This window comes from Larimichthys crocea, chromosome VIII (genome assembly GCF_000972845.2).
Source record: "Larimichthys crocea isolate SSNF chromosome VIII, L_crocea_2.0, whole genome shotgun sequence".
NCBI classification, from domain to species: Eukaryota; Metazoa; Chordata; class Actinopteri; family Sciaenidae; genus Larimichthys; species Larimichthys crocea.
In genome coordinates, this window is record NC_040018.1 from 5,281,037 (window position 1) to 5,295,640 (window position 14,604).

The following is a 14,604-nucleotide window of genomic DNA, read 5'->3' on the forward strand; positions in this document are numbered from 1 at the left end:
ACCAGAGACCTACAATTGGATAATTGAATACATCTTTTATCTGTCGAGGTCTGCATATTCATCTTTATGTATTTATTCCTGCAGGTCAAAGGCCTGCCACGTCTTAATGTTTTGAATAATGGCAGTTGTGCAATGCATTAACGATGTTTGCACGGAGGAGTTCTTTCTTTGTTCTTCTGCCTTCAAATCAAACATGGGAGGAGGTAGCTGTTAAAATATTCACCTCTGCATCTCTGGATGACTGCTCCATATGCCAAGCATTGGTCACTTTGATGAATGTGATCCAGTGGTCCGTGTGGAGACACTCTGCGGTTTTTACGCTTGAAGCAGACTACTCAACACAGTATTGACCTTTTGAGGTCTACATACGATGGCAGCGTGTTTGTCAATGTCTCGCTTCGACGTGACCGTCAGCTTCATTAACTTCTCATACACTTTGGCGATGAGCAAGGACGCGAGGGAGCTGACGCTGACTTACTGTCTTACATATTTTCTTTATAATTATCAGACAGATAATAGGTCACACTGGGCTACATTTGTTCCTGTTCTTATCATGAGATAAGATTTGTATTTTAAGATGTAGAATTAATAATAACGCAGTCTCTGAATTTAAGCAGCATGCAAAGAATGTAGACTGACACAATAAGTGTATATAAACTATACATATTTTATTTGACAAGAGCGCCAACATTTTTATATTTAAATACAAATAACCAGTGAAAGTGCAATGTTCCCTTCAACAATTGAATTTACACACCATCTTTAATGTTTTTCACCGGCTCTGATTAACTGTTACAATGATTCAAAGGCATTTTTAAAAAGACACAACGATTTACTCAAACATTAATGAGCCGGTAAAGACGTACCGGAAATGTCACGTCCTTGGTTAAGAGTGTTAACAAAGACTTCTCGGTTGTAGTGCAGTCGCGCATTATTCAGATGAAACATGAGAGTTATAACAGGACCCTATTTCACGCTGTCCCACTTTTAAAATGCAATTATATTTCATAGAACACGTGTGTTTGCTGTTTCATTCTCAGCTCGGAAACTTAAAGCGTCGTAGAAATTAGTGTAAAAGCGCTTGACTGCAAAAGTTTCAAATGCAGGAGTGAATTCTTTGGAGACAGAAGCCTTTTTGTGTTTGTCAAGGTTTGTGATCACCATACCTGTCATATATCCGTTACAGGATATGACAGATCCAGCCTCGTCTTGTTCATATTTGACAAAGCAGAAATGTTCCTAGCCAGAGGCTACCGTAAAAAAAACATTATCAAGATAGTGACATACATTCATCATAATGGCATGTAGCTGTAAAAAAAAGAAAAGAAAAAAGGTTTGTATCTCAACGGCAACACCCTCAATTTAGTGAATAAACCATACCCTCCCTGTGAATAAAAACATGATTTTTTTTATCCTTCACTAGTAGTCTAGTCCATAAAAGACACATTATTATATTTCTCAAGGCCCCAAACAAATGTGAACATATCTTTAAATAAAATATATATATATATACAAATGCCTTCAAGCTTTAAGTAGGATTGTATAAAATCACAAGACTATTAAACCCAACCAAAATGACACATCAGTCATATTCTAAATATTATTTCACATTCTCACATGACACAGAAAAATTTAAGCTTCCCCCCAGAAGGTTAAACACCGATGTGTTCTTTCTCTGGCAGTAGTTTTTCCTTGGCTGAGTCCACTGGCGCTTTGTAAGAGTCCTTCTTCATTTCAAGACTTCTAACCCAAGTGTAAGCCGACGAGCCACCGAGAACCATCATGTTACTGGTCCACCACAGCAGGCTTTTGCTGGAAGAGTTGTACACCACGGCGATGACAGTCTGCACGCATGCCTTCGCCGTGCCCGAGACATTGTGCGTGAGAGGACTGGTGAACTTGATCTGGAGGCCTGTGACGTAGCCGATGGCGAAACCAAACACTCCCCCGATTGTCATCATGCCCCAGAAACCGAGGTCGGTGAGGCGGCTGAAGCCGGCGACGCGCGGCAGCTCGCCAAATATAACAATGAGCGGGAGGAAGAGGACGCAGGCGTTGATGTTGTTGTAGTAGGACAGTTTCCAAATGTTGCCGTCCACCGCGGGCATCACCTTCTTGGTGTAGATGGCGTTCATGGACACAAAAGCGCTGGCCAGGACTCCAAAAAAGACACCTGTCCACGAGAGGGAGCCTGCCAAGCCTTCCTGGTCCACGCCGAGCCAGAAACCACCTGAGGGGCATGAAAAAACATGCAGGACTGTGATATCACGCAGAGGAAAACAAGCTGTCACAGCTGAGAAAAACACAACAATGACTCCAAGTTTGGTCTACAAGAACTTAAGTGGCCTGCACAGAACGCTGATCTCAGGAATGAACAGGAATGTCAGGTTCTGTTGTCTCAGTCATGCAGCCAGTGATACCGGCTGCAGGCTTTTCCCAGAGGAGTAGAGGCTCCTATATCAGCGTGACAATGTGCATGAAATGAGAAATAGGTGCTCTGGTGTCCTGAATGCATGCAAGTTAGAAGTATGTGCATGAGTGCATATCTCATGCACATCCCAGCACTGTAAGACCTACACAGATCCTATTGTCTTAAGAAAGCCCACAACATCATAAGGGACACTTCACACCCTGGTCACCCCCTGTTTAAAATGCGATACAGAGCCATTGGTGCTAGAACAAATAGACTCAAACACAGTTTTTATCCAACTGCAATAAAAACACTGTGAATGCTGCTTAAAAAATGATGTGCACAATGTTTTAATGTTTCACGTTATGGGTGTATGCTCCTTTTAGCATATTTAGTATTTATTTTGATTTTAGCACATGTTTAATTTTATTTATTTTAGTACATTTTAATGTGTCAGGTATTTTTTATTCTTATTTATTCTAGTTATTTTAACACTCACTAGTCACTTTAATGCTAGGATTTCTATTGCACTGACTAGAAGCACTTTCAATCTCGTTGTACCTGTGACAATGACAATAAAGATCTATTCTATTCTATTTCTGCAAAATTCAACAATACTGTTGGTGCTAAAACATGCATTATTCACGCAAAACACAGGAAGAAACAAAGTCCACGTACCTAATATGACTCCACAGCATGCCAGGGCTCGATATGACGTGGTCTGCTTCAGGACAACATATGAGAAGAGCACGTTGAACACCGTGCTGAGTGAACGACCCACCGTGTAGAAGGCCACCCCGACATACTTGAGGCACAGGTTGTTGAAGGTGATCATGCAGATGAACACCACCGACAGCGGAAGCACCTCCCGGGCCGTCTTCAGGTCGAGTTTGACCGACGGGAAGTCGATGAGCTGCGGCGACAGTTTGGACAGCAGCTGCATGAGCCAGCACAGCCCGACGGTCACCACACACTGGTAGAAAGTGACGAACAGCGGCGCGTCCAGGTCTCGGTTGTCTAGGAGATAGTTGTTAAGGAACACCATCGTTATGGAGACGAACCAGTACAGAACGACCACCGCCGCTATCTTCACTGCCCGGACTATGAACGGCTCTCCACGGCCGTCCTGGTCCACCGTATCCGGGTCCGCTAGAGCCATCCTGAGGATGCTGGAGCGCTTCAGCTGAGTCCTGTTCATGGTTACAGACAGAGAACAAGTGTGTGCAGCATTTACAAGAGCTAATATGAAGCTACACACCGGCACAAACAAACATGACGACTGATTTCCGCCAGCGGCAACAACAGCGCGACTTCCTGTCGGTTTCTTTCAGAATAAAAGCATCTTAAAACTTCATTGACCCCCTTTTTCAGTTAAATAATTCTTCTATCTGTTTCATTGTTTTTGTTCTTTATTGTTGAGTATTTTGTCCCATTTTTATTTTTGTATTTTAGATAGATTTAGATAGAAGAAGAAGATATACTTTATTAATCCCTCAGTGGGGAAATTCTTTTTTCACTCTATTTTTTTTATTTACATGCATTTTAACCCGGACACACACACACACACATGCAGTACAACGGCATAGACATGCAAATGTGGAGAGAGATGGTGGAGTGATGGGCAGCCAGCTAGACCAGCGCCCAGTGAGCAGTTGGGGGGGGATCGGTGCCTTGCTCAAGGGCACCTCGGCAGTGCCCAGGAGGTGAACTAGCACCTCTCCAGCTACCAGTCCACCTTCCATATTTTTGGTCCATGTGGGACTTGAACCAGCCACCCTCCGGTTCCCAAGCCAAGTCCCTATGGACTGAGCTACTGCCGCCCCTATAGATAGACATACAGACAGACAGACAGACAGACAGACTGACAGACTGACTGACTGACTTACTTACTTACTTACTTACTTTATCCCAAGCTGGGAAATTACAGTGCAGCAGCAGCACACACAGTGACAATAGACAACAACTTAAGAATAAAAATATAAAGAACAAACTATACGTGATAAAATATCAAAATAGCAATAGTAAATAAAATATATTGTACAAAAGTATATACAGCAAATTGGCAGTGTTGATTTGGTGCAAAGTAAGAATGGAGTTTTTTTTAGCTCTTATTATACAGTGTGATGGCATGCGGCAGGAAAGATTTCCTGTATCTTTGGGAGAAGCTGTCTGTGTGTCCACTGTGTGATTTGTTTTTTAATTGTCTGATCTTAAAAGTGTAAAACATCATTATTATATTATTACATTTTATATATAAGAAGAAAAAGAAGAAGAAATACTACTATACTGTTTGCAAGAGTCATTCATCTGTAAATGAAGCTGACATTAGCCACCTTAGCTTGGCCTACTGTTAAACCAGAACACATATTTGAATATAATTTGAACATTGCTCTGACAACAATAATGGGTAATATACTGTATGTGTAATGATGCCAAATATAAACATAAAAAAAATAAAGTTTTTTAATTCCCTACTTTTATTTTGAAGGAGACGCTCAAACCAGAAGTCTTGTTAACCGTGACTGCTTCCTTGTTTGAACTCACTTTCTCCTTATTTAAAAAGATAGTGCCTCGGAATAAACACGTTCACCGATCAGGATACTGTCCATAAAATCCCCATTATATAAATAAATACATAAATAAATAACTCCTGAACTCTCGTTAATCAAACTAGTTCACTCATTCAGGCCAACCACTGCATATAAAGTTTAGTTTATATGTAATATCACAACATACAAGTATCACATTGTTTTTTATTGATTGACAATATGAAACATAAAAAAAAAATTAAACGTTTTCATACCTTAAACCGTCGTGGACTGTCCTGCGTCTGGTGAATCCAGCAGGCAGGTTGGGTGCGTAATAAAGTCTCTGCCTTGCCTTACACACCCATCCAGGAAGCAGGATTTGTTTGACCTGCATTTCCTGTTACAGCCTTATGACACAATGCATGCATGCACTGAATCATGCCAGGTGACACACACCAGCAGGTGAATGCAATACACAATGCAGTTACCAAAATAAAATGCAATATAACAAAGAGTTTAAAACTTTGACACCCTTTTAGATTAGATATGTTGGTATTGTTGGTATGGTACTGTACCTGAGGATCTCTGACTAAACTCTGGCTCATTGAAGAGAAGAACATCCTGACCTTTAAACTCCCTTTCACACACACACACACACACACACACACACACACACACACGCACACACACACCAAAGAAAGGCAAATAAGAGAAATTACCTCCCATCAAACATTACATGTTTGAACAGCACATGCCTGTGGAAGCAAAAAGGATGCGAACAATGGGAATGACATCATGGATGTGTGTGTTTCAATAACAGGTGAGGTTACCATACCAGTTTTTCAAGTCTAATAGTCACACAGCCAAGCAGGTTTTCATTATTACCAGCATGTGGATTTGTTTTATTTTGTGTGGATCAGTCATTTTAGATAAGACTAAAGATTTGCTCATGCAGCCTGCATCGCCCTGAATTACAAGGCAGGACAACACACAGACTTTACGCAGCCATCTATTGCATCTTTTGCCCAGAAAGTGCAGGTCTACAGTTTGCATTCACCAAGGCAACAAGCCATCAGTGAAGCCATTATCTGAGATTTACTGTGTTAAGTGGATGGTAAAGTTGATTTCAGCTCCTTAGTGTTTGCATTTGTTTGCTCATAGAAAACAGAGGGAAATTCCCACACGTAAAATTCATCTCTGCAGTGCCTTTTTATTTATTTTTTTAAAGACATTTCATTATACATACATAATGAAATGTGAACTATACATAATATAGGTCAACAAAAAAGGTGAATTAACAGGAATCTTTATTTGTTTTCTGTGGGTGTTTTATGGGAATGTGGATTACTTACAGATCTATTTGAGGGTGCTTATGGTTTGCATGTTCCACATTTTATCATAAGTGTGCCATGCAGTGTGGGACACTGGTCTGGTCTTGGTCTTGACTCGGTCTGACCCTGCCTCGGTCTTGGTCTTGTCTCGGTCTCGACCCCTCAAAGTGTTGGTCTTGTCTTGGTCTCGATACACTGTGGTCTTGGCCTTGACTTGGTCTCGGTTTAGGTGGTCTTGACTACAACACTGCATGCAGGCGTATTTTATAGGTCAGGCTGTTTTTTAAATTCCAGTTGTCATAGGTTTTGATACATTTATTTTAAGTGCTAACCCCCAAAACAGTTCTTTGCAATGTTTGTTGTTATTCTCATTGACTGACCTTCAAGATTAGGGTTTTATTTTGAAAGTAAGATGATAATATCCTATGCATTATTCATAATTAGTTTGAATGAATTCTATAAAAAGCAAACGATTCAATTAAAGTAAACCTCAGTGTTAACTTTCAGGATAGTTGACCACACTTTCTGGGCACAGTTGGACAGTGTTTCTGAGGCACCTGCAACATCAGCCATGTGCTTTAATTAACCCATCATCTGTAACGAGATGTGCACTAATAAGCCCAATTCATACATTTGAACCAATTCTCATTTCTCAAAAATCCAAGTTACTTTTCAAGATGCTATAAAACTTGAATAGTGAAAAATCATAAAAATACCAACACAGTTTTCCCCTTGTGTGTTCTTTTTATCATTCTACTGCACATAGACAGCAGCAGGCATTCACAATTCACTAACATTACTAATAATACTATTGTACTATAGCTTCAAGACACTAGGTGGCAGCAAATAATCAGCGCTGTTTATATGACCAGCTGCAGGATTATGACACCTATAACTCGTGCTAGGTACTGATCAGCATAAATATATTTTAAATAGTGAATGAAACAGTACAGAATAGTATTTTTAACAAAGTGTACAGTGACCTCAAAAACACCGCCGCTGATCTTTTCTCATTCCTTTTCACATGCCTCAGAAAAGCGGTCCTTAATCAGGAACAATGTCAAAATGTAAGTCTATCCATGGGTCTCTTTAATGAATACTGTCTGTGTGTATACTTAGCATTATTGTTTTTTATTTGACGGTGAAGACAGACATAAAATGTGGTGAGAGACTTGGCTGACACGCAATAAAAGATCCCCTTTCGGATTGTGATTAATGGCATCTCAGACCACTAATCCCTAAGGAGGCCAGAGTTTAGAATATTTTCTTATCCCTTACACTACAGAACCATCTTCACCCATCTATTATATCAGCTACAGCTGCTGACTGCTTTAAAAGTGACATTATGTAACTTTTCTACCATAAAATAACAGATTTTAAATCATTTTGATACCGCACTGACTTTTAATAAGATGAATGGTGCCTCTGCCGTTCCCACTCTGTGATCCACTTGATCTTGCACTATGTAACGTTGTGCTTGAGCTGGGAGAAGTACGCAATGTTTTACAGCACTAAGTCACACACCACCGGCTACATGTCACTGATTTCGATGAAACTGGATCAAATTTTATGAGGAAATGTTTCATGGTTTCTCTCTGATGTCGGCTGTCTGCAATCCTGATAGACAGTCAAGGAGATGGTGTGAACTGTAGTTGCTGTTAGATAATGTAAGCTCACTTAGTTTGCTGTGCTGCCCAGACTGTGAGCTCAAAGCACTAGGAGAGTGTTAGTATTTACACTGGTACCACAGACGTTTTGGACCACCGGGAAGAGATCGTTTTCATGCCTGAGGTTTGTGGGGGGGGGCCACAGGAATGGGCACCAGAACTGTACCTGGATGAGTGGGCAAGAGTAAATCTGAGACTGGTTTTTAGTCGTTGGTAAGAGATAGATATGTATAGATAGGCTAAGGATAGATGCTGGACTGTGATTCTCGGGATTCTGTAAAGAAAGTTAAACTTGCACTTCACTTTCCCATTTAGACCTCTTGTCAAAGACCCGTGTCTTCCTGCTGTCATCGTTCACCTGCTGCACAGTTGCAAGCTATCTCAGTTTTCTGGGAAATTGTTATAAGCGAATCTTGTCTGTTGGCGTTATATTTTCTGCTACAATACACCGCAAGTCACTGTAGCTGGTGTCCCAGTGTTGACCACTGAGCTGGCAAGCTATTCCCGTGGACTCATATATGCTCTCAGCAAGGATGTAAAACTCCATTTCCCTCTAAGAACACAGAGGCAGTATTTGTGGAGCCTGACTCAGCCTATACAACGCATCCATCAGGAGGGTGTCTGACCCTTCATTGTGCTCCCTTTTGCTCAGACTTTGGAAGGGGAGAAATGCTGAGCTGGAGCCAAGTTTGCTATTCACAAGACGGTCTCCCTTCCTGACCCCTGTCAGCTGGAGAGATTTCCACACTTTATTAGCAAGCACACACACAAAAAAAAAAAATAAAAAAATGGAGAGAAGCTACCGCTTGTGATATCTTGGATCACGGAGGCTCTGGAGCATCTACACTGTGCATTAGTATATCTTCACCTAACAATTCGGTGAGACGCTCACGTCAAATACAAATGTCAAATATAGCAAGCAGTATAACAAGCAGTTGTCCATCTCAAAATAAAGACAAATAGAATAGTTGCATTGGATAAATACAACACCAGTTTTGATGATGCTGTGTTATAGTCCAGAGACACCAAAGGCTTGTTCTTGATTCTGGATCTCAAAGATTGCAATGAGAATAAATAAATTTAGGAGTTTTAGAATAATGATTGTCTTCCTGTGAAGCTCTGTACCTAATTCTTGCCTACATTTTATTGTCTCATCTTTTTACATCAACAACATTAGACTATACTTCAGTGTCTTTCACTTTGTTATAAAGAGTACTGGATACACATCTAATGAGAAATTTTCTATGTTGCTATGTTATATATTATGTAGGCCAAAGATTTTGCCATGTTTCTACATGTTCTTGTGAACTTTTGTCCCTCAGTAGCCTACTTTATTCACATAGACTCCAGATGGCACATTTTTACAACATAAGTGATCTATGCTTGCATTAATTTTCCAAATATGGCACATTTATTTTGAAAACATTACAGTTTAATCTGTGTCAACTGTGTAATATGTCTGATACTTTATTCACAGAGATTCAGGCAGATGCTAGATTGCAGACGGACAACACCTGTCGGGAAACAGTGCGATGGAATGGCAGAATGACAAAACTATATGTTGCTATGCTGATATCATGTTGTTAAAAAGACTAGAATAAAATATATGAAACTAAATCCTTTCTCCTTGTCTATTATTTTATGTAATTAAATAATTATTAGCTTTTGGTGTCCAGATTGTGCATGTTTTGTCCTTGTGTGAGTGCATTACATAACATCTGGTCGTATATTGTGGCGCAGAGAACAGCAAAAAGTAACTCAACCTCAACTAATTTTATTGTCCTGCCCTTGTCCTATTGTGACACATCAGCATCACAGAAACATACTGGCTCTTTATATAATATCAAGCTAGATCATTTAAACATAGGCTACTAGATTTGGTCAAAAGCTTGTTGTGATGCTACAGTTATCAGTCAGCCAACACAAATCAACCACTGTTCCTCAGAAGGATGTAAACCATCTCACAGTACATAGGCCTACATACTGTATCATCCATGTAAACATCAGGGATGTAATTTATAGACAACCCTTCATGGCGAGGCCTCGTTCAACAAACATCGACGATGGATGATGTGGCTGCATGACAATCCAAATGACAAATATCCCTAAATGTTGCTCTAGTTTCAAAGCACATCATTCTATGTCAACACTCTATTATAATGCAGTAGATGTTTGGTGCACAATAAGCAATGTAACAACAGCAGGCTTAAGACCATATAGAACAAGGAGTAGTTTTAATTAAAGATTTATAATGAAGGCAAGGCAAAAACAAACACACAACTTCACAGCAAGCTGTCACCTTTTCTCCCTCTGCACACCACTCATTTCTCATCCTCACCTAAACTGGAACATACCATCTGTTCAGGAAAGCACGAGGTGAGTTAAACAGGTGCAAACATGCCAAGACCACACAATGGAAAAGATATTTAAGATTCCCATTGTTTTGACATATGAGAACACGTGACGACAAAAATAACCTGAACAGAAGATGAACTGCTGAACAAAAAATGTGCCCCTCCTTTTAACGACATAACCACACACACCACATGTTTGTACTACCGCTGGCATGAAAAAAGACAGAACAGACAAAAACACACAGGCCACTCTGGAGAATAACAGAAAACTACACAAGCTTGTATTCCATTATTTGTTATAGTTGGCTGGGAGTGATTAATTGATGCAGGGCTGAGTGCACAGAAAAGTCAAGGAAGGAGCCTTTTCCCCCGACCAGACACAATAGACCTCCTTTTTTATTAGAACTATGGGCTTTTATTATTAATGACCCCACTATCATTAAATGAGCCAGTTGTGACTACAGTTTCAGTAGCACCACATGGGTAAACCAACGCTGGTGTTGGCAACTGCTGTTCATTGTGAATCTTTCAGCAAGTAGGGTGAACAGATATTAGGCCAGAGAGGGTGATCTGTGCGGTACAGTCCACAGGGCAGCTTAATTTCAAACACATATAATCCTCCCTTGTGAAGCTGGTTTCTCAGCTAGACTGCTTTTACTACTTTGATCTCCCTGTCGTTGTAACAACCTCTGCCTTCTCACTATCTAGAGAGAAGAAAGAGCAGCAGGTCCTTCTTAAGAACGTTTCCTATCAATTGAAGTGGTATAATAGGCTTGAAAGAAGAAAGAAAAGAAAAAAAAAACAGGTTGATGGACAAAACATAAAAATGTAATGTAGAGCTTGCATGTAGACCTGCACTATTGGCTAAACAAAGCTATTCCAATACACTGATCAAATGTACAAGGCTGGTTTTTCTTACCTTTCTTACAATTGTTCAACATATTCATTGTGAATCGGGGCACCTGTGGCTCAGGTGGTAGAACGCTTTATCTTGTAATTGGAGGATGGCTGATTCAATACCTAACTCCCCCAGTGCAGTCAAAGTGCAAGGTAAACTTTTTTATGCTGCCCCCAAGTGGCCAAAAAAAAATCTGTTATTGCAGATTTAAAATCGAGAAATTCATATTTTTTTATTTCACAATTATGCTGCTAATTCAATGCTGAATCCCCCAATCCAGTTGAAGTGTCCTCCCCCAAATTGCTCCCAATTGCTGTGAATGTGTGAGCTTTGGACAGGAAGCGCTGTTCCGCTCCTGATGAGCAGCTGGCACCTTGCATGGCAGCCTCTGACATAAGTGTATGAATGTGTGAATGTGACAGGGGTTGTATACACACTGAGTGGGTCAGTAGATCAAAAAGGCACAATGTAAATACAATTTACCAACTGTCTATAGCTAGAATTCTCAAATGCATGTTTGTGTTGCTGAAGTTGGCCAGAATCTAAGCTGCTCCCTGCAGTGAGTACTGGAGTGAAAGGCCTTTAATTGAGGGGACACTTCTTTGGCCATCGTGACACATATCACATCCTTGTAAAACTTTTAGAGCCAAGAAAGGAGGACACCCTCCTGAAGAACTAAGATCATAAAACATGAATGAGCTATCCTCAGAATTAAATTGCACCATAAGAGCTATTAAGAATCCCTTTAACTATTCAGAATAAGCTGACCATCGTCCTCACGGCTCTGCAACATGAAATACAGCTGCAGTATGAATGCAAATGTCCTTTTTGTCACTGTCAGACTGACATGTTTGGCTTTGTCGAGTAGGCTGGCACACTCCAAACTACTGTCATCCGAGTCTGATGACTCACCCTCCTCCTCATCATACTGTGGAGCAAGCGTGATGACAATGGGGCCGCTATTTTGTCCAACAAGGCTTTCCATCCATCAATTCTCCCATTTACTCCTTTTCATTCACGAGGACGGCAGGAAAAAAACAAAAACCCCAGGCCAGTCAAACAACATAAGAAAATCATTTACACCAGTCACCTGAACTGTGTGTCCTTAAAGCGAGGAAGGTACATAAAGCAAAGCCACATGAGCAAAGATGGAACATTCACGCAGAAAGACCTCGAATGGTTTTAACTGAGCGTATTTATTTTCCCTCACCTGTTTTTGGTGTTTGTGCTTGTAGTGTGTAAGCACTCACCTTTGAGAAGTGGCTATGATTGGTATCTGTTAGATTAACAGCAGTTCACATGATTTGAATGTGAAGCAGGCTGCTTGTAGTGCAACTCCTACAGAGCTTTATGGCACATACGGCTTTTAGCTCATTGTTTTGGTTTTCTGGCCTGCAAATGGATTTATTTCTCATACCCAGCACAAAGACAACGTTTACAACCATCTGTACAACACACAGAGAGAGAAAGAGACAGATATTTTTCTTACAAGTTAGTGGAAAGCACCTTGGAGAACTAAAAGTACAGTGAGCTTTGGACGAATGGACACAAAGAGAACTCCAAGTTTGTGCGATTCTTGCTGGAAATGTGCCTGTTTGCTCATAGTTCATCATATCTACTGCAAAGATGACAATACAGGATGTTCTGCTGCCCCCATGTGGCCAGAAAAAAAATCAGTTATTGCAGATTTAAAATCATAAGAAAAAAATAAAAAACCTTCCAGAGTTTGTCATATAGTACAACATTTCCCCATAGCTTTTGAAAGTCTTTACAGTTGAGTTTGCAGTCATACTGGAACACTATGTCCTATTTTTAAATTGTACACAGCATTAGAACAAAAAAATAAATCCTACCTGGACTGAAAATATGTGGATTCAGTGGAAAATACATGGAATTAAACTAAGTAGAAAGTTTTCTGCTCATTTTTTTTGCGATTTTGTCATTTCTTTGTGAATTAAGTTAAACCAGTTCATCCCTGTGAATTGAACACGGCACATAATGGGCATATGAGTGCAGTACAAAGGTCACCGGCAGACTACCACACTGACTGAGTCACTGCCTAAAACGCTGCTAATGAAGCTAAAGTGGTTGTGTACCGCACGCTTGTGTTTCCACTCCCCTGCACTGCTGCCCGAGGGCTTGGTTAATTATCTCCTTTGTTTAAAATTGTTCTCACACCAGCTTAGAATGTGCTGTTAGAGGGCTAAATGAGCAGGTTGTGCTTGATCAATAATAGGACTCCTGTGTAACATAAAAAAAAAAAATCCAACTTTTTCTCATCTTGTGTTTTTCTTTTCTTGTTCTATCTTTGCTGCGTATTTCTTATGTTCTTTCCTCAATTTGTCAGTTTCTTGCTTTAGTTTCCAGCTCTCCAGTCTGACTTCTCTTCTCTAAACAAAAGAAAAAGGCCCAGTAGGTTTCAAAGTCCAAATGGATGCAGGTAACACATCCAAAAGTGCTATTTTTATGTGATATAAATAGAAGTGAAATGATTATTTTATAGATTCTTCTCACTAGATTGGTATTGTTCCCTTTCAGGATTGTTATTAAGGAAATGAAGGGCACTGCCTGTGGTCTCTTCAGCTGTCTGCGGTCTGGGGTGAAGTGCCATATTAGGACGTTTGTTAGTAGTAGTTTTGGCATGCATAACCACCTCCATCACTCTTCAGGAGAGAGTGAGTGCAGGTGGAAAGCAGGGCGTCATGGTGGCAGTGCTTTACCATGCCACGAAACATTTGGTAAGGTCAGTGAATTACCATCCCACAGGGAAATCAAAAGGACTGCCTCAAATTACTTTTTGTAGTTGACAAGGCATCAAAACATAAAACCAACTAGAAATGTAGCAGAGAAAACACCAAGATCATTTTCTTTTAGACGGGTGAAAGTATAAAGTGTCAAACAGAAACAAACACAATGCCTCAGCTGTGGAATGTAATTGATTTTTGTCAGTGATGGAGCTTTTCCTCATTACCAATCTTCTGTTTTATTACACTCCTGACTTGGGCTTCCTTCAAAGCCAGGCTTCTGGTTGTGTTTTACTTAATAGCAATACATTAACAAGTTTAAGCTGAACACCATCAATGACAAGAACCTTTTCATCTGCAATTCATTCATGCACATTGAGTCCATTGCAAAAACAATGACATGTTGCCTTTGTTAAGATTTCTTTACCTTGCACAGGCATTGAATAACCTGATCACATCGACATGAATCACTAGGTTTGCTATTTTGTTAGCATATACTGTATGCAACTACATATAATCTCAAAGCCTCATGGGGACTCTTTGACAGAGTAATCGCTTGTAACTAGCAAACTCAAGTCTTGAAGTGTCAAGTCATTCCCTTTCCTGGAGCCTTCGATGGCATTCCTTGGTCTCAGTTGTCATGGAGATGGTTCACTCATGATTACTTGACCT

General features: G+C 40.2%; 1 protein-coding gene across 1 annotated transcript; it reads right to left on the reverse strand.

Moving 5' to 3' along the window:
* Positions 1 to 647: 647 nt before the first annotated feature.
* Positions 648 to 5,361, reverse strand: slc35c1 (solute carrier family 35 member C1). Its single transcript, XM_010739554.3, has 3 exons — positions 5,214 to 5,361; positions 3,089 to 3,600; positions 648 to 2,230 (listed from the first exon to the last, which is right to left on the reverse strand). Exons 1-3 carry the CDS (start codon positions 5,330 to 5,332, stop codon positions 1,653 to 1,655), a joined length of 1,209 nt encoding a protein of 402 aa, XP_010737856.2. The 5' UTR covers positions 5,333 to 5,361; the 3' UTR covers positions 648 to 1,652.
* Positions 5,362 to 14,604: the final 9,243 nt, after the last annotated feature.

Bases quoted from the DNA above. Each gene is read 5' to 3' on its own strand.
- slc35c1 (XM_010739554.3), bottom strand. From the start codon at position 5,332: ATGCAGGTCAAACAAATCCTGCTTCCTGGATGGGTGTGTAAGGCAAGG. The intron at 3,601-5,213 runs GTATGAAAACGT...AACCATGAACAG, and splicing joins ACAGTCCACGACGGTTTAAG to GACTCAGCTGAAGCGCTCCA. The intron at 2,231-3,088 runs GTACGTGGACTT...CATGCCCCTCAG, and splicing joins ATGCTGTGGAGTCATATTAG to GTGGTTTCTGGCTCGGCGTG.